At 43.4% G+C, this 21,212-nt stretch overlaps 1 protein-coding gene across 1 annotated transcript in view; it reads left to right on the top strand.

The window, feature by feature from the left end:
* Positions 1 to 21,212, top strand: part of PIK3CA (phosphatidylinositol-4,5-bisphosphate 3-kinase catalytic subunit alpha) — a 1,902,358-nt gene that overhangs the window by 1,555,880 nt on the left and 325,266 nt on the right. The window contains exon 27 of the mRNA XM_044070443.1: positions 12,714 to 12,792. Within this exon, the coding sequence (XP_043926378.1) occupies positions 12,714 to 12,792 (79 nt within the window). The remainder of the gene's footprint in view (positions 1 to 12,713; positions 12,793 to 21,212) is intronic.

Below are 21,212 nucleotides of genomic sequence, written 5' to 3'. Positions count from 1 at the left end.
GAAACTACTCCACTACGACTGCCTCTGTTTGCAGGCAATCCCACCCTTCTACTGAAGGTAGGAAGAGTGGCAAATGGGCTCCTCCTGCTAAGGCTACTCAGTTTTCAGGGACTCCAAAGCTTTTCTTTCAGGACAAACGACTCTCCGTCACGTCATAGCCACATTCCCGTTTCTCTTTCTCTTCCTGTTTGGTTTCAGATCACTCAGGATTCTTGCGATTTGTCGATTATTCATCAGGGCTAATTCATAGTGTGGAAATCCCATCATCCTTTTATGGGCATTCCTCAGCCTCTTTGGGAACAACTTCCCCCTTTTCCCAGAGGTTCTTCAAAATCTCTTTGACTAAGGGGACGTGTGTCCCAAAGGGGGAGTAGGGCTGTACTACAGATTGTTTCTAGTGCCCAGAAGAGAGGGCACTTTGAGACCTATTGTAGACCTCTCTCATCTAAACACTTTCCTAAAAGTGTCTTTCTTTGGGATGTTGTCCCTTCAAATTTTGTTTCTTGTCTTGCTCCCTCAGGCTGAAATATGGTGTCTCTGGAACTTAAGGATGCTTATCTCCATATTCCAGTCCATCTTCTTTTCAGGACGTTTTTGCATTTCTTGGTTGCTTCCTGCATTTTCTTCCTTGTCTCTGACAGGAACTTCACTGGTGGATTCAGCAGCTGTCTGTGAATCCAAGGACCCCTTTTCATCCCCTTCTTCCCTCTGAGGAACTGTTAGCAAATGCTTCAGACTTAGGATGGGAAGTGACATTTGGCTCCCTTTTAAGTACAGGGGGTGTGATCGCCTCATCAGCAGAAGGAGCACATCATTGTCAAAGAGATGAGAGCTCTTCTGCTGGCTTTTCAGGCTTTTTATCCTCTTTTCTCTCCAGGGTCTCTCAAGGTGTTCACAAGCAATACCACAGTGATATGGTATATCAACAAACAGGGAGGCATGAGATCTTATCTTCTTTACAGGTTGGCACTTCTGGTATGGAATCTTGCTGTCAAGTATCAATCGACTCTTCAGGCAGTTTATATCCCTTCTGGTCAGAACATTGTGGCAGACACTCTGAGCAGGTCCTTAACTCAGTCCCACAAATGGATGCTTCACAGGGATGTGTTTCTGGACATTATCCACCAGTGGGTACTCCTCAAGTGGATCTTTTTGCCTCCCCACTGAACAGAGTCCCAGGTTCTCTGGTGTGGAAGGTGGACACCTTCTCATTTTCGTGGAAGGGGATATTTCTTTATGCATTCCCTCCCCTTCCCCTCATTCCAAAAATGTCCTGTTTAAGATTCAGATTTAAGATTCAACAGTATGCTCCCAAAATATTGTTGGTGACTCCTTTTTGGCCACAGCAGCACTGATTCCCTCTACAGTTGCATCTAGCCAGGGGCAGTCATCACAAGTTGCCTCACAGGGTGGATCTGATCACACAAGGCGAGGGATCTCTCATCCATCCCAGTCTGTCCACGCTTCACAAAGTGGGCGATAGGATTTTGATTTTTCACAGACACCTTTTTTCTGAGGGTGTGCTGCAAGTCCTGCAGGAGACCAGGAAACTTCTTACTAGGAAATCCTACTTCTCCAAATGGAAGGGGTTTTCTGATGGGTGTCTCTCTTGTAACCTGGACCCACTTTCTATGGATATTCCTTTGGTTCTGTCTTTTGTGTGAGTTGCTCAATGCTGGTTTGGTCTATTCTTCTGTTAAGGACCACTTATCAGCTATCTCTGCTTGTCTGCCTTTTTCTCCTCCTTTAGCATTTAGATTTGAGGTTAAACAATTTCTTAAAGCATCCTTAATATTAGACCTCCCAGGAAGCCTGTTCATCCTTCCTGGGATCTTAATTTTGTTTTGGAGAAATGGACTTGAGCTCATTTTGAGCCTGTTGCTTCAGTTTCCTTGCTGTATTGTTCCTGGAAGGCTGTTCTTTTGTTAGGTCTTACTTCTGCCAGATGGGTGACTGAGTTGCAGGGCCTTATGACTTGTCCTTTTTTGGTCTTTCATGAGGACATGGTGTCTTTGCGCACTAACCCTTCTTTTATTTCTAAGATGGTTAATGAGCTATCATTGAATCAGTCTATTAATCTGCCTACTTTTTCCCCAGTCTGCAGTCTGACAGTGAGAGGGTGCTGCATAGGCAACTCTGGGTTTATTTGGATAAGACTAAGGCTGTTAGAAAATCCAATCAGTTTTTTGTTGCTTTTCATCCTGGATCTTTGGGACTTGCTTATCACTTTTCATGGCAAGAGCCTTCCTTCTTCAGTTAGGGGTCATTCTACTAGAGCTGTGGATTCTTCTGGTGCTTTTTTCAAGGGCTTAGATACTAATTATGTTCTTGAGGCAGCTACCTGTACTTCTGTGCATATCTTTACAAAGCACTACAAGTTGGGATGGTATTTCTAGAGCTAGGGCTGGTTTTGCTAGTGCCATTCTTCATGACTTTTTATGGGCCTTTATCGGTGCCTTCCCCTTCCCAAGTTTCCTCTTGAGCTTTGGCACACTCCCATCTGTTAGTAATACTGCAGCAGTGAATGTAAGGACATAGTACACTGGGTAAAATCTTACCAAAATGGTAGATGTCCTTGCCTTCACTGCTGCAGTATTTGCTCCCTCCATCCCCCTTGTCTTTTGCCTTCCTGGATGTGCAGGTTACTTCTTGGGTTTCTTGGACTGTGTTCCTACTGGTACATTCAGTTCTCATTTTGGTAGGCCTGAACATCACCTTTATGCCCCACGCTATGCAAGGAGCATTTGGGTGTTGTTCAGTGTACCTTTTAAAAGCAACAAGTAGTCTTTGGTAGACATCCACGGCAGGGAATCTCATGTGTTAAGAATACTGCAGCAGTGAAGGGAAGGACATCTACCATTATGGTAAGATTTTACACAACTGTACTTTCTCCTCTCTTTTAGAAAATTGCCAGGGGCAGTAACTACAAGCTTCCTCACAGAATGGATCTACTCACATGAGCTCAGACTTCCCAGTTGATGGGGTTTCATTTGCATTTAGGCATCTGTTTACTGAGGATGTGCAGTGGGAATTAGCAATTGGAAAAGATCTTCTAATTGGTGCCAACAACATAACTAGCACCCATTCAAGGCTAATTGTTTTCTGTTTTTACACTATGTGTGTTACTTTCCTGTGGGCTTGCTTACTCCTCCATAAAGGTTAATTTCTTGGCCATTTCAGCATTTCTGCCTGTGGATCCTCCTTTTGCAAGGTTTTCTCATTATCAAAATGTTTTTGAAAAAGGTTTTACTAACCATTGGTCCCATTTTTGGAACTTAATTTTGCCTTAGAGAAGCTATCATTTACTCAGTTTGAACCAGCTAATCTGGCTGACTTGTGGTTTTTAACATGGAAAACAGTTTTATTGATTGCTCTGACATCACCAAGAAGAGTACCGGAGTAGCAAGCTCATTTAGCGAGTCTACCCTATCTTATTTTTCACAGTTCTTTAGGTACAAAAGACAAAAGACAGATTAGTTCTCAAAGTGGTATCCGAGTTTACTGTACACTAAACTAACCATTCCACAATTTTCTTTGCTAATCTTAAAAAATAAGAAAGAAAGGATATTCCATACCTTGGATGTCCACTGACAACGCTGGGTGCTGTCTTTACAGAAATAAATCTTTCATATATTTGGATCTGCTGTTTCCAAGTGGTTCTGTAAGATTATTACCTTTTTTTATACTCACCTCAGTGACATTTTTCCTAGGAAGGGTCAAGGTCCACGCTATCAGGATCTTGGCTTCATCTGTGGCTTTTTGTGAAGTGTTGGGTTTTGGGAGTACTCTAGAAGATGCAACTTGATCCCTCTGTACATGCTATTATATTAGCATGATTCATTCTCTAGGTCTATGTCAAGTTTTGCAAGGATCATTCTCCAGGGGCTCCTGGACTCTTCTCCTTCCACCTCGCAAATGTAGTAAGCTAGGTTAATCTACCCGTATAGCTAAGGCTACTGCTGTAGTTATTAATGTGACTATAGTGTAGCTGTGTAGGTAAACTTAACATAACTGTAGATGTTTGAATGATCACTACTGCAGTAGCTGCTCCCTCCAACCCCTTATAAAAAAAAAAAAGTGTTGTTTATGCCAGGGTGTGGTTATTCTCCTTTTCTCTGTTGAGAGAAAAGCGCTCTGAAGGGCTTGGTACCCAAACTTGCCTTTTAGTCAGCTCTTCTCGAGCTGCCTGACAGTTTGGATGTATAGAAGGTGCCTTGAAGCTTTGGAAGCTGGATGGTTATTATGCTGTTATATTCTTGGCAGGCTAAGGCTTCTGCAACACTGATCATTCAAATATCTACTGCTGTGGTAACTTTACCTACATAATTATACTTTACATTGTATGCAGCACAGAAAAAGATGTGCTAGTAATAAGTAAAATGAAACAGTGGGTGGTACTGTAACTGCTAGTGATGAGTTTGCTGCTAGGAATCAAATAGATCAAATGGAAAATATTAAATGATTTGTAACAGTTTTGTAAATACAGTGGTAAATATGTTATTACATACAGATTTAACAATGGTGTTTGGTTTTCTAAGCTAACTAACATGTAAATGAGAGGAAAATAAACTGTGATAAATGTTACTCTTAGAAGATACCAGTAACCAGATGTGCTTGAGATTAGGCAGACATAACTATGAAACTGACTAGACAATTCATTCTGAGTGACCTTTTCTGTGACTCTTTGAAAGGAATAGCAAAAGTTCAAAAGGGCAATGGCATGGACTTACTCAGCAGAGATAATAAAACTGAAAACAGGAGAGAAAATTACTGTTTTCTAAATGCAGACACTGCTCCAATGACTGCAGTATGTGAAAGTGATGAATAAGCTGCTATAACATTAGTTTATTAGTTGAAGGCCAGTCAGGACCTTTTTCTTAGAGCTAAAAATGAGTATTTCACTTTAAATGTATGTAGTTGGTTTTCTGTGCTAGGGAGGAAAACTGAGATTAGACGGCCAACAGATCTTGAGCTTTAGAATAGCCACAGGCAAAAACATCCTGTGTAGCATGAAGAACTTCATCTTATGAATAGGTAAAGCCTGTGTGAGCTGTCAAGAGAACTGGAGCATTAGATCATAGCTGGAAGGGTTGTATTTTTCTTTTAAACTTTAGACAGTTCTGTATGATTTGTGTGTGTGTGTGTGTGTGTGTGTGTGTGTGTGTGTGTGTGTGTGTGTGTGTGTGTGTAGGAAACGTAAAGGAGAATGAGTGCTATGAATTGCCATATTTGAAAAAAGGCAGCATTCAGGATAAGAAGTTAGAAGTTGTTCCATCTGCAGGAGTGTTTACGTCAGGTGCCTGATGGAAAGTTATGTGCAAAAAAAAAGTTAGCTATCATTAGTAATGTTATTGCTTACGTGTTAATATGGCGTCACTGTCAGTACAGTATTAACACCGACAGACAAAAGGCAAAAGGTGATGACTTACATTAAGAAGTGTGGGGTCAAACAGTAATGCAACAGAAATGAACATGTGAATTTTATGAGGCAAGACTTTCAGAGTGAACACTCAACAGAATATCTAGGGGGAAAGGAAGAGTGGCATGATTATATCGATAGGGAGAGGGGTTCCAGTAGTGACAGAGGAAGAATAAATACTAATGGAAGATTTGTGGCACTGAGGGGTTATTGGCATGTGTTTATATTCCCTCAAGTTAAAAATGTTCAGGCTGAGAAGGATTTTGAGGGAAATAATGAGTTTTAACAAGGCATTTTAATTGTGTGTGTTAACAGGAATTTGATTTGTAATAGTGAATATATAGCAGGGAGACCTAGAAGGAAGGTTACAACCAGAGAGTAGATTTATAAGGAAATATATGGAAGTAATTCAGATGGAGGATATTATTTCAATCACAGGGGCTCATGTAAAATTTGCATATCATTCTCCCAAGATACAGCAACTAGCTCAGGTTGAATAAAGTTTATATATCACAGTAGCAAGTTTATTCAGTTGAATCCTGGTATTCAGACTCATCCCGTAACTGCTTCTGCGAGGATTAGGATACAGATGCAGAGCAGTAAAGTAAAGGAACGACACTCTGTCTTACCTACATGCTTCTTGAAAAGTTAAGAATTTAAGTATTCAGTAGTAGTTTGAGATCTTCTGTAGCAGACACTGCTTCTGAAGGGGTAGATAGTGCTTGGGACAAGTTACAAACAGAGGGAAATGGAAATAGACCCACTTAATATCCAAGGCAAGTGTAACAAAAAGCACAGCATCAAGCACAAAGATTTCAAGGAAATATTAACATTAATCTATGCCCTGCAGATTTTGAAGACAAGATGGAAGCCAAGTACCCTGAAAATGTTAACAAATGATACCACTCTGATGTGGTGCATCAGCAAGCAAGGAGGGACTCACTATTATGAACTGTACAGACTTGTTACAATGGCTTGGGGCTTTGTCTGAGGGTAGGAGCTCCATTAGTAAGCTTCCTAGAACTGCCTGGCCAGCCAGCTAAGCAAGTCTGTTTCCAGTATTCTGTCCCTCCCTATGAGGACTCAGATGCAGAAGAATCTATACCTTCAGCTTCTCCGCCTGAGGATTATTCTTTTGGGGAAACCCTGCACACCATGAGGGAGCATTTCCATTGGGAGAGCCAGGATTACTCAGAATCCAAGAAAAGGCTCAGAGACTTTCTTTTATTGCTTCAGCACAGGCCCCTGGCTATCCCCCCTGTACTTAATACTGTTGTTGATGTTTTCTCTGAATCCAGTCTGTCTGTACTACAGGGTCCCTGACTCTCATAAATTTCTTTATAAAAACCCTGCTGCTGACCCAGAAACAATTTCTCAGGGTCCCAAAGGGGTTAAGGCTTCCACTGCTAAAAACCCTGTCCCCTCTGATAGGGATTCTAGAGCTCTGGATAGATGGGGGGAAAAAGTTTACACTTCTGCTACTTTAGCTGTAAGGGCTTTAAACTGCCAGTTTCACATGCTTAAATATCAACAGTACCTCATGTCTTTGTTAAAACAGAAAATGCTTACAAACTCAGAAAGTCCTGACAGTAAGGAAATGCCGGATTTATTGCATGCAGCTGAACAAGTGGGAAAGCATACTCTGCAATGTGGTTTTGATTCATTAGAGGCTTCTTGTAGAGCCGTAGTTACAGGCATTGTCATTCGAAGGCATGCTTGGTTGAAAGAACAAAGTTTACCTGAACATGTTAATGTAAAATTATTGGATGCTCCACTACAGCATATTTGTTTGGTGTTAAGGCAGAAGAGGTGTTAAAGAAAATGGAGGATAAAGCAAAATCAATGCAGACAGTAAAGGATTTCTTACAGGTTCAACCACCTAGGTTTAGCAGAAACTTGCCTTCAAAAAATTGGTCCTTTCCGGTGTCAGACAGACCACAAAGAGGCAGATACAGACACCCAAGAGGCAGATCTCGGCCCCAAGGCTCATACAAACCTAAACAATGGGGTGCTTCAGCCTCCAAAGGAGGAGTAGACAAATCACAACCTTAAAGGAAACAGTCCCAATGACTTCCCCCTACAAATGCCAAGCACTTACCTTTTGGCAGCACGTCTAAGGGGAAAGCTAGCACTTTTCTCACAAAGTTGGCACATAATCACCCAAGACAAATGTGTACTGAATATTGTTTCTCAAGGTTACAGGTTCCACTTTCACACCCTTCCAAAATCAAAAGGTATGCCGGACCTGCCACAAAACCAATGGGCAGAGGCACAAAAGCAAATTGCTGCTCTCACGGACATGGGAGCTATTCAAAGAATACCACAGCAAGAACAGGGACAAGGATATTACTCAAGACTTTTCCTAGTACCCAGAAAGGACAAAGCCTGGAGACCAGTACTGGACTTGTCAATCCTAAATACTTTCCTGGATGTTCCAAAATTCAAAATGTTAACACTGCAGCAACTTCTACCCATGCTGGGCAAGAAGGCTTGGCTAGATACTTTGGACCTCAAGGAGGCATACCTGCATGTCCCAATCAAACAATTTTGCAGAAGATGCCTCAGATTCATAGCTTGCTCAATGCATTATCAATTCTCTGCACTGCCCTTTGGCTTATCTACTGTGCCCAGAGTCTTCACAAAATGCCTGGCACCAGTAATTGCATTTTGCAGACAGAGGAATTCAAATATATCCCTACTTGGACGACTGCCTTATTCAAGCAGAGAGCAAGGACATTCTTCTAAAACATCTGTCATTTGTAAAAAGATTGCTAATTTGCCTAGGGTACACAGTAAACAAAAATAAATCAAAACTAGTGCCCTCTCAAGAGATAATAATCCTGGGTGCAAGCTTAAATATAACTGCTCAGATGGCTTATCTCACGCCAGACAAGCAAAGGCAACTGACTCATTACTTTCAAATGATGGCAACAAAGACCCAGCTCCCTGCAAGAAAAATTCTGCAGGCCCTGGGCTTCATGGCATCCTGCATTCTGCTAATTCCATATGCAAGACTGCATATGAGGAAACTACAATGGTATCTAAAAAGTGTTAGGACTCAACATTGCCACAGCCTGGAAACAATAATAACTTTAATTCCCTGCCTACAACAGGAGTTTCGATGGTGGTCCCGGGCCTGTCACCACAACAAGGGACAGCCTTTCACCTTACCCACAGCCAGGCAGACAATAACAACGGATGCATTGGATTATGCCTGGGGGGCACACATGGCAGGAAAATGTATTCAGAGCACGTGGCCCAAGGAACAAATGCATCTTCACATCAATCAAAAAGAGATGCTAGCTGTACAGAATGCCCTGACAGCTTTCAAGGACCTACTACATCCAGGACAACTATTACTAAAGACGGACAATACCACAGTTATGTGGTACATAAACAAGCAAGGGGGCACACATTCCTACCCCTTCTGCAGGCAAGCCATGACTTTGTGGAACACAGCACTGACCTATCAAGTACATCTGCAGGCACAATTCCTGTCAGGAACAAAAAATACACTGGCAGACGAACTAAGCAGAAATCGCATGGATCCTCACGAATGGAAACTAAATCCACAGGTCTTCAGCATGATAACAAGGAAATGGGGACGCCCAGACACAGATCTTTTTGCCTCCCCTCACAACTGCCAACTACAGAAATTCTGCACAAGAACTTATCACTCACAAGCATGGAAAGTGGATGCTCTATCATTCAGCTGGAAAACCCTGACAGTTTGTGCCTTCCCTCCACTGCCTCTTCTTCCCAAGGTACTCCTAAAAGTCAGACAAGAGAGGCCAAAAATGATCCTGATTTGCCCCAGACTGGCCACGCCAGCACTGGTACCCAATCGTAAAGAGCTTGTCTCAAGGCCCAGCCTGGCCTTTACCTCAAATTCCTCATCTTCTGACTCAACAAAACAATCAGATTCTGCACAGTCAACTCAGAACCTTAAATCTGGCTGCATGGCAGATAATATAGCCACTCAGACCACACCTCTCTCTAAAGCTGTTATGGATGTCATTTTAGAAGCCAGGAGGCCCAGCACTAGGAAATCTTATGCAGAAAAATGGAAGAGATTCTGTGCTTGGAACCAGGCACAAGGGCTCCAACCACATGTTCCAAATATACCTCAGATTTTGCAATACCTAACTGAGATGCTGGAAAAAGGCCTATCCTTCTCATCTATTAAGATCCATGCCTCTGCTATTTCAGCTCATTACAATACGGAACCTCCTATTTTTTCACATTCACTACTAAGAGAGTAACTCAGAGGGGCAAAAACCATAAGACCCCCAAGGAAAGCACCAGTACCTACTTGGGACCTCAATTTTGTTTTAGAAAAGCTCACACTACCTCCTTTTGAGACAGCCAACACAGCTGATCCCTTTATTCTGGGGATTTGGATAGAAAGTTGAGAGACTTCTGCATGCTTTGGACATACACAGACAGCTACGATTCTACTTGGACAAAACAAAAGCTTTCAGAAAAACTGAGAAACTGTTTGTAGCTTATGCCACAGGATCACAAGGAAAGCCCATCTCAAAGCAGATGATTTCAAAATGGATAGGACACTGCATTCACTTCTGTTATGCACAACATGGCAAATCAGTGCCTAAGGGCATTAGGCCACATTCTACCAGAGCAGCAGCCACTTCAGCAGCCTTTCTCAGAGGAGTACCAACCAAAGACATTTTAGAAGCTGCAACCTCTGGGGTTCAGTGCACACTTTCACCAAGCACTACCACTTACCTTTCTACTCCTAAATCCAGAGCAGGCTTTGCCACTGCAGTTCTGCAGGGCCTGGTAGCTTCTCCTATTCCTATTTAGGCCCAGCCACCCATCCTCAGATTTGGGATTCAACCCAAGTGTAATGACTGCAACAGTGAAACACGATGAACATAGTACAGTTGTGTACCTACCATAAATGTAGATGTTCGAGTGTATTCACTGTTGCAGTCCAGGTTACCCACCCACCATCCCCCTCTTCATTACTGAGACTTTTCTGTACCTCTCAACTCTATACAACCTATGTGGTATATTTGCTTGTAGATGAAGGAAATGTTTATTTTAGTACATACATGCTTTTTGGCATAATTTTTCCAGCCTTCCTATCTGGGGGCACCTGACATCTGGGGCAAGAAAAACTGAAGAAAATGGCGTTGGTTGCATCTTTTATACCCCTGGCGCACTGACGTCAGGGAAGAGGCAACAGCAACCGATGCCGGATCTAGACTTTGGAACTCTGGCTGACTGCGGGTAGCCTGCCAGCAGGATAGCCCAAGTGTAATGACTGCAACAGTGAATACACTCGAACATCTACATTTATGGTAGGTACACAACTGTACTTTCTTTCAGAAGTGTTTGAGACCTTGGCATATGTATGTATAAATTATGAGATGTGTGGCAAAGCTTCTCAGAAAACACTTTGTTTTAGAGAACCATAAGATTTGGTTTACTACTTGGTGATTTATTTGCTGTTTCATTCTTTATTTTATGCTTTTATTGATGTCTGTTTTTTTCTTTTTTCACGTGTGTTTACATGACTTTATTCATTCACTTGTTTATTTTTCATAAGTTCAGTTTGACAAATTGGTTTATTAATTGCGATGCATCCATCCTGGAAGACCCTGTCCCTTCTCACCATTTTCTCTGAAAGGAGAATTTCAAAACTTTAGGCCTTAGTGTACAAAATGCCTTGTCTTCACAAGGATAGGGCATTGCTCAGAACCAGCTTATCTTCCATTATTGAGGTAGAGTCAGTATTGAATGTCATAATTCAAATACCAAATTTTTTACTCAAATCCACAAATTTAATAAGAAAACTGCCCAGCCATTTAAGGTACTACACTGAAAGAACAGAAGAACAAAGCAAGCTGATCATTTCATCTTTTATGCCATGAAAGCAAGGCATGCTTGTATCTATGCATACCTTATGGACTTGGCTAACAGATTGCTTTTCATTCTGTTGTGATCATCGTGGTAAGGTATTACAGGGGCAGGTAAGATCCCACTTTATTAAAACAACAGTTACTACTGCAGCCTTCATAAGAATTTTGTCATCCCAGAGTATATATGAGGCAGCTACGTCTTTCACATTTTAAGTGCTACAGGCTGGACATGCTATCCGGGTGCATAACAGGTTTTGTCATGGCTCTCCTAAAAGGCAAAGGGTTACCTCTACCTTGATATGTGGTCAGGCTAACCCCCTGGAATGCAAACTGCATTTGTATTCTTCTCATAGCCATATGAATTACATTGCAGTAGTAGCTGCCTCTTTGATAAAGAGAGGTAAAACTCTAAGAGCAACCCAGATGATTTGAGATTGACATGCAACCCCACTGCTTGAGCAAGCCTATAAGATAGGATGGGAGAGAGTGGTCAGTGCCAGCTTGTCCATCCTGAGGAAAGAGGACTAGCCTGTTTCAGTGCCGGCACCTACTTAGTAGGGAAAGGGATGCACAGCATGGAAGGGTATGGGCTGGGGATTTCCCCTTGTCTTTGCACTTGTTCTTCAGGTAGCATTATTACTTGTAAGCAAGCATTCACTCAAAGGATAGCCTAGTAGATTGTTACATCTCCAAGTTTGCGCATCATTCACCTGGGGTGAGGTTAGGATCAGAAAGAGAAAATTCCAGATGATTGCTGTGCATCCTGTTGGTCAGCTCTGGGAGTGTTCAAAACTATGGCTGCAAAGATGTTCAGCTACAGGCAATTCCCAAGTGTAATGTAATGAATCTTGGTATTCAGACACCTGTGTTTGTGGTGAGAATGCTTATAACTGTATAGTCTCTCACTGTTGAAGCATTCTGTCTTTTCTGATCTTCTTCTTTAAAGAAGAAAAATTGAATGCTTCTGCCCATGGTGTGCAGCAATAACTTGGAAAAGTTAAGCTAGTATTTTGAGTTAATTTGCTGCAGGGAAGTAATGCTAATGAGAGTAAAAGAAAAGAATGGAGTATGAGGTAATAGTTGCATTCTATTCTGTTTCGTGAGAACCTCACATACCTTCTGTTGCTAATCCTATATCTCCCATTGTAGGTGTTAGAAATACATATCAGCAGTTCTACAGGGGATATGTCAATGAGGGCCACGTAATGAATTTTGCTCATTTACTTGGAATATAAGAGTCAGAGCTGTGGAGGTGCTTAAGGTGTAGTGGTACTTGCAGCATCTGTTGAGTAATAGAAATTTCCATGCAGCTTTACAGTTAAGTACATACAAGTTGAATGTTTTATCAGGATAATTGGGGACTGCAATATAAGCGTTTGGTAAATCATTGTTATATTATTTTGTTTCAGATTTACGGCAAGACATGCTGACACTTCAGATTATTAGAATTATGGAGAACATTTGGCAAAACCAGGGTCTCGATCTTAGGTAAGTTTCATATAACATGAAAATCAGTAGCAGTTTATCTCAAACAGAAAAAAAGTATTTTGTGTAATCACAGTTTCTCCTATTAGAGACTATCTTTGAATATGCAGTATTTGCAACACAGCATCTCTGCATGCTTTGAATATTGGGAAGCATTTTGATGCTTGATACTTTGTGGTGTATAAAGCACATCCATTTAATTTGTGGCAAAAGTAATTCATAGTGTGAGCTGTAACATGTATTTTGATGCCATTTGTCATAATTATTTTTTATAAATTTCTTAAAAGCAGAAGTGCTGCCCAGGATTGTTGGATTGCTTAAGTGATTTGCTCATTGATTCCCTTATTTTCTACCTACATATTATTTGACAAGACTTATGTCTGCTGGAAAAAGAGCTTATTAGCAGTTCTTATGTTTAACTTTCTGTGCATTACTACCAGACACATGTTCTTCATGTTTCACTGTTGCAGTCATCACCTGTGGATTATCCCTGTTGTGGTAGCCGTTGGCCGGCCCGAATACCAAAGTCAGTGTTTTTCTGCGTCGACTGCTGTCACTTGTAGACTGACGTCAGGTCATCAGTGCTATAAAGCAAGGCAGCCGATGCTATTAACATCAGTCTTTCTTGCCATGGAGCCCGTAGCAGAAGCAGTTCACAAGTGTGCCGGTCGGTCACTACCAGAGTTCAAATTTTCAGCTGAAAGCATCTAAAGCTAAGTACCCCATTGGGGAATCCTTTTTTCTTGCACTAACCGATGTCCGAAAAAGTTAACAATTGTCTCGCCAGTGGAAAGCAGATCCCACACTGAGACTTCATTCATACTGTGTCACTTGTTTAGTCCCAGACCACAACGTCCCCCATTGCCGGATCTGTGCCCTCTTCAGTGCGATAGCCATTCGTCGTAGAGGTCTTATGGTGGATAGGTATTTTTATTTTACGTCTTCGCATTCCGAAATGGCGTGCATCAGCCAGCAATCTGTAGACATTCTGAAAAAACATAGAGATAAGGCTAGAGACGGACCACACAAGGCTAAGCCTTCCGACAATGCTACTAGTAAGCAGGTAATCAGTTCTCCTAAATTCAGTGAGGCGCTTTCGCAGCCCCTGATGCCCAATGTGATATCTATGCAGGCCTCTACCAAGACCCTTTTGGAGTCCATTATGCTGCAGAAATCTTCTTTGTCCTCCAAGTCTTTGGTAGTCTCTGCCTCGGTTGGGTCCAGAGCCGCGATGCAGGCACCGGCTTCCGAGGAGGCCTCTCGCACTACTAATTCTAGATAGAAACCGACGTCTTCTCATCCAACTACTGCTTCTGTCAGACCGATGGGTACTCTTAGGCCTAGAAGCCAGGCCACTCCTAGAAACTCTACCTCTAGTCTCCATCTTACTCCTACTCCACCACCACAAGCACAAATGCTTAAGATGACGGAGGACCTTATCTCCCTTATCAGGGATAGTCAGGCCACATCTAAAAGGAAAAGACACCCTTCTCCTGAAATACTGTCAGAACAGAATTCTGAGGAATCTGGTTATTCCGTTTTTGAAGAGGAACAACAGCCTTTTACTGCTTATGAAGACTCAGATGCAGAGGAATCCATTTCTTCTGCCTCCCCACCAGAAGACCTTTCCTTTGGGGAAACCCTTCACACCCTCAGGGAACATTTCCACGGGGAATCTCAGGACTTCCCTCAGTCTAAGACCTGCCCCAGCACAGACACCTGGCCACCCCCCACCCCCTGTTTTAGACGTGGCTGATGATGTTTTCCATGAATCCAGCTTAGCTCCTGATGCCCTCCCTCTTGCTCCCACTAAACCTGATGGGTACTACAGAGTGCCTGATTCTCACAAATACCTGTACAGAAATCCTGCTGCAGACTCGTAGGTCATTACACAGGGACCAAAAGGAGGTAATGTTAGTTCTGCAAATAATGCTATCTTTTCTGACAAGGAATCCAGAGCTCTGGACAGATGGGGGAAAAAAGTATACACTTCTGCAACCTTAGCTGTCAGAGCACTCATTTGTCAGTTCCATATGTTAAAATGTCAACACACTTTGGAACTATTAAACAAAAGATTTCTTCTTTTCCTGACTGTGCCATTTCTAAAGAGTTAGCAGATTTACTGCACTCTACTTGTCAAGTGGCCAAACACACACTGCACTGTGGATATGATGCACTAGAATCCTCAAGCAGGGCAGCAGTGTCAGGATCTATTATTAGGAGACATGCATGGTTGTAGGAACTACCTCTCCCTGATCATGTCAAGTCTAATTTAATTGATGCACCCTTGAATAAGGACCGCTTGTTTGGAATTAAAGCAGAAGAAGTGCTTAAAAAGATTGAAGACAAAGCAAAATATATGCAAACAGTAAAAGATTTCTTTCAGGTCCAACCTCCCAGGTTCAGCAGGAATTTCCACTCTAAGCACTGGTCCTTTCCTGCACCTAGTAGACAGGGGCAAGGTAAGCCCTGCAGGGACAAACCACCCAGGACTTTATCCCAGGGACAGCAGAGAACCAAACAGTGGACCTCCTCCTCCCCTAAGGCAGAGAGTTCTAAGCAACCCTTCTATGGCAGAACTTTTCAATGACTTCCTCTCCCCCTTCTGCCCTCATTTCACTCATCAAAAGCTAGGAGGAAGGCTCTCCCTCTGCAAAGAAAATTGGCTCTTTGTAACCAAAGACCAATGGGTCTTGAAGATCATTTTTCAGGGATACAAATTCTCTTTCAACGAATTCCAATTCCAAGAGGGTGCCCAGACTTGCCTCCAAATCAATGGGCAGAGGCTTTAAAAGAAGTCCAAATTCTCATATCCCAGGGGGCAGTAGAACATGTTCCCACAGACCAAACAGGCAAAGACTTTTATTCCAGATAATTCTCTGTTCCCAGAAAAGAGGGCACTTGGTGCCCCATCCTGGATGTATCCATTCTGAACACCTCCCTGGTGGCCCCCAAATTCAGAATGCTAACTTTGCAGCAGCTGTTGCCTATGCTGACAAAAAATGCCTGGTTAGTGACCCTAGACCTAAAGGATGCTTACCTTCACATCCCCATAAGGGAATCCTGCAGCAAATTCCTACGCTTCAGGGCAGGCTCACAACACTTTCAGTTCTCTGCACTACCTTTTCGCTTATCTACTGCACCCAGAGCATTCACCAAATGTTTAGCCCTGGCCATAGCATTTGCAGGCAGAGAAGTATTCAGATCTACCCTTATCTGGACGACTGCCTCATTCAGACGATGTGCAAAGAAAAGCTGCCCTAAGGACCTCCTCTTTTGCCAAAACCATCCTAACCTCCTTAGGGTTCACCATCAATGAAAAGAAATCAACGCAGACTCCCTCCAGGAGGATCATTTTACTGGAAGCACTACTGGACATAGCATCCAAAATGGCCTTCCTATCACCAGAAAAGCAGAGCTTCCTGCTATTCTACTTAACTCCGCTGGCTTCCAGAAGTCACCTCACAGCGAGGAAGTTCCTGCAAGCTTTAGGGTACATGACATCTTGCATCCTTCTACTTCTTCTGGCCAGGCTCCACATGAGAAAACTAAAAAACCTTTTGTGTCACACTCTCAGCCTCTAGAGACCCCTCTCCCTCTGATGCCCTGTATAAGGGCCGGGTTTCTATGGTGGGCAAGGGCCTGTGCCAAGAACAAGGGTGTCTCCTCCATTCTCCGCCCTACTGGCCAGACCATCGCCACCGATGCCTCAGACATTGCTTAGGGTGCTCACCTGGCATGAAGGTGCGTCCAAGGCCTTTGGGATGCTCAGCACCTTCCCTTATACATCAACCAGAAGGAAATGATGGCAGTACAAAAGGCCCTGATATCCTTCAAATCCCATCTCAGGCCAGGGCTCCTCCTTATCAAAACAGACACCACTGTAATGTAGTACATCAACAAATGGGGAGGGACCCAATTTTACCCTCTGTGCAGGCTAGCCATGAACCTCTGGCTTACAGCCTCCTCCATGGGATTGCACCTAATAGCCCAATACCTGCCAGGGATCAACAAATCCCTGACAGACCATTTAAGCAGAAACTTGATGGTCCCCCGTGAATAGCAGCTCCACAGAAAAATCTTTTTGCAAGTCACTCAGTAGTGGGGAATTCCAGAGGTGGATCTCTTTGCTTCGCATCTCAACCACCAGTTGGAAAAATTCTGTATCGGGGAGTATCACCACCTAGAGTGGAAGGTGGATGCCTTGACTTTCCCCTAGAACTCCCTCTTTATGTACGTATCCCCTCCTCTGCCTCTTATCCCCAAGGGTACTGATCACGATAAGGAAGGAGAGGCTAAAGGCTATCCTTATTTGTCCATATTGTCCCAGGCAGCATTGGTAGCCCTTACTGAGCAGCCTGACCTCACAACCTCCTAGGCGGCTTCCCCTCATCTCAGACCTCTTGACTCAGGCGGGGGGAGGAATGCTGCACCCGGACTTGTAGACTCTCAAAATGACAGCATGGCTTTTACCCTAAAAGCAAACCGGTCCTAGACATTATCACAGAGGCCAGAAGGCCCAGCACCCGAAAATCTTATGTAGAAAAATGGAAAAGATTGTGCTCTTGGAACCAGTCTAGAGGGGGCAGTTCCTCACATCCTTCCATCCCTCTTATCCTGGATTATCTAGCAGAGTTACTAAATTCTGGCCTCTCCTTCTTTTGTATTAAAATCCAGGCCTCAGCCATTTTAGCTCATTTCAATACAGATCCGCCCCTTTTCTCACATCCTTTCATTAAGCAGTTCCTCAGAGGGGCATTGAATATCAGACCTCCCAGAAGGCCACCCACACCAGCCTGGAACCTGAGTTATGTTTTGGAAAAAACAAACCTTACCACCCTTTGAACCTGCTGCTTCAGCAGAACTAAAATACCTCTCCTGGAAGACTGCTTTCCTGCTAGCTATGACCTCATCCAAAAGGGTTTCAGACCTTCAGGCATTGATGGCCATTGAGCCCTTCATCAGTTTCCATGCAGACAGGGTCTCCCTGAGGCCACCCCCTCCTTTATGCCCAAGGTGGTATCTGATGTGACTTTCAAACAGGCCATACATCTACCCACCTTCTTCCATAACCCTCAAAACAAGGGGTAAAGAATTCTGCACTCAATAGTTGTGTACGGACAGTACAGATACTACCTAGACCGTACTAAAGCCTTCAGGAAAACATACCAACTGCTGGTCAGTTTTCCCCCAGGGACAGAGGGGAAACCCATTTCCAAGCAAACCATCTCCAAATGGATATCCCACTGCATCCATTTCTGCTACAGATTTCATGGGAAACCACCCCCTAAGTCTGTTCATACCCATTCCACTAGGGCAGCCTCCATTTCTACAGCATTCCTGAGAGGGGTTCCCACTAGGGATATCTTGGAAGCTGCCACCAGGACTTCTGTCCATACCTTTGTTAAGCATTACCATCTTCCTCTTTTCTCTAAAGCTAGGGCAGGGTTTGCCAATGCAGTTCTGCAGGGCATGTTGACCCAGGCCTAGGTCTGTTACTTATCCTACCACCCCTGTCCTCAACTTTGGGAATCCTCCTACAGGTGATGACTGCAACAGTGAAACACGAAGAACATAGTACAGATGTTCATCATGTTTCACTGTTGTAGTCATTACTCTTGGGTTATCCTGCTGGCAGGCTACCCGCAGTCAGCCTGAATTCCAAAGTCCTGGTCCGGCATCGGTTGCTGTCGCCTCTTCCCTGACGTCAGTGCGCCAGAGGTATAAAAGATGCAGCCGATGCCATTTTTTTCAGTCTTTCTTGCCGCACGGTGCCCAAAGCAAAAGCAGTTCGCAAGTGCCGGTGGCAGACTCCTGAGATTTTCAAATCCAAATTTCAGAACCGAAGTCTTCATTAAAGCTAAGTACCCTGTTGGGGAAACTTTCTTCTCGCTCCAGACCGATGTCAGAAAAAGTTAACAATTGTATTTCTTGTGGGAAGCAAATACCTCATAAGGATTTTCACTCTTAATGTATTCCTTGCCTAGGCCCTGACCACAGCGTTGCTAGCTGTCGGTTTTGTGTTAGATTTAACTAAAGCACTATTAAGCGTCAGTTCGATTTTGCATTTCATTACTTTGGCCGAAGATTTAATTATATAATGCCGTTGGAACAGCCGACGACCGGAGTTTCCAAAAAACGCAAGGACAAGGAAAAGGATAGGCATCAGAGGTCCAAAATCGACGACGAGGCCTCCGTTAGGCCAGTCGCCGGTTCTCAGTGAGGTGCTTTCGCAGCCCCTGGCGCCCGCTACCTCAGAGCCACAGGCCTCTTCTGACTCCCACGTGGAGCCGACTGGGCCTCTGGATACTCAAGGTATTGGACACTCAGAAATCATTCCCTCAGATGGGTCCGAAGCCGCTGAGCAGTTATTGGCTTCCGAGGGTGTCTTCAGACCTACACAGTTATATGTTAAACCATCTTCAGCTTCAAAGACAAAGACTAAAGCAACTCTAAAGACAAAGAAACAAGTACAGCATTCTCCTACTCAGACTTCCATGCCTAAAAAACAGATGCTTAAAATGGCCGAAGACCTAATTACTTTGATCAGGGGTTCCCATCCCCTCCTGATAAGAGGCCTAGGCAAGAGACAGAATATGATTCTTCTGATCAGGTTTCTATTTCCTCTGATTCCTCTTCTGAACAGGATTATGCTATTCCTCCTTATGAGGACTCTGATGCTGAAGAATCCATTCCTTCAGCCTCTCCTTCTGAGGATTATTCTTTTGGGGGAAATCCTGCATACCATGAAGGAGCATTTCCACTGGGAGAGCCAAGATTATTCTGAATCTAAGAAAAGGCTCAGAGACTTTCTGCTGCTTCCTCAGCACAGACCCCTTGCTATTCCACCTGTTCTAGACATTGTAGATGATCTATTTTCAGAGTCTGGCCTATCCCCTGACTCTTTGCCCCCTGCACCTGCTAAGCCAGACAGATACTACAGGGTCCCGGATTCTCACAAATTCCTATATAAAAACCCCGCTGCTGACCCAGAAACTATATCTCAGGGTCCCAAAGGGGTCAAAGCTTCCACTGCAAAAAAACATGTCCCCTCTGATAGGGATTCTAGGGCACTAAACAGATGGGGGAAAAAGTTTACACTTCTACCTTGGCTGTAAGGGCTTTAAATTGTCAGTTTCATATGCTTAAATATCAGCAATACTTAATGTCACTGCTTAAACAGAAAATGTTGACAAATTCAGAATGTTCACAGAATAAGGAAATGCAGGATTTATTGCATGCAACTGAACAAGTGGGAAAGCATACTTTGCAATGTGGTTATGATTCACTGGAGGCCTCTTGCAGGGCCGCTTTTACAGGTTCTGTTATTAAAAAGCATGCTTGGTTAAAGGAACAGAATCTGTCTGATCATGTTAAAGCAAAATTATTAGACGCCCCATTGCAGCATGATACTTTGTTTGGTGCTAAAGCAGAAGAGGTGTTGAAGAAAATGGAGGATAAAGTGAAATCCATGCAGACAGTTAAGGATTTCTTACAGGTACAGCCACCCAGATTTAGCAGGAACTGGCCTTCTAAAAATTGGTCCTTTCCAGTGTCAGATAGGCCACAAAGAAGCAGATACAGACGTCCCAGAGGCAGATCTCAGCCCCAAGGCTCATACAGGCCTAAACAGTGGGGTGCTCCTACCTCCAAAAGCGGAGAAGACAAATCGCAACCTTACAGGAAACAGTCCCAATGACTTTCCTCTGCCAGATCCAAGCACTTTTCTTTTGGCAGCCCCCTTAGGAGGAAAACTAGCACTTTTTTCATCAAACTGGCAAAATATTACCCAAGACAAATGGGTCTTGAACATAGTGTCCCAAGGCTACAGGTTCCATTTTCACACCCTACCAAGGGCAAAAGGTATGCCAGACCTGCCACACAACCAGTGGGCAGAGGCACAAAAACAAATTACAGCCCTCATGGACATGAGGGCCATTCAACAAGTACCACAACAAGAGCAGGGGCAAGGATTTTACTCCAGACTTTTCTTAGTCCCTAGAAAGCACAAAACCTGGAGACCAATACTGGACCTGTCTATTCTAAACATGTTTCTGGAGGTTTTAAAATTCAAGATGTTGACTCTACAGCAGCTACTGCCCATGCCTGGCAAGAAGGCTTGGCTCGTAACTTTGGACCTAAAAGAGGCATACCTGCATGTCCCAATCAGACAATCTTGCAGAAGATACCTCAGATTCTTAGCTGGCTCAATGCACTACCAATTCTCTGCACTGCAATTTGGCTTATCTACTGCACCCAGGGTCTTCATAAAACACCTGGCACCAATAATTGCATTTTGCAGACAAAGAGGAATTCAAATATATCCCTACTTGGACGACTGCCTTATTCAAGCAGAGAAAAAAGACATTCTTCCAAAGCATCTGGCGTTTGTAAAAAGATTACTAATTTGCCTAGGGTACACA

The sequence above is a fragment of the Protopterus annectens genome, chromosome 4.part1 (genome assembly GCF_019279795.1).
Source record: "Protopterus annectens isolate FY-2018-M chromosome 4.part1, PAN1.0, whole genome shotgun sequence".
NCBI classification, from domain to species: Eukaryota; Metazoa; Chordata; order Ceratodontiformes; family Protopteridae; genus Protopterus; species Protopterus annectens.
Note: the sequence above shows the minus strand (reverse complement) of the source record. Positions and strands in the feature narration are given on the sequence as shown.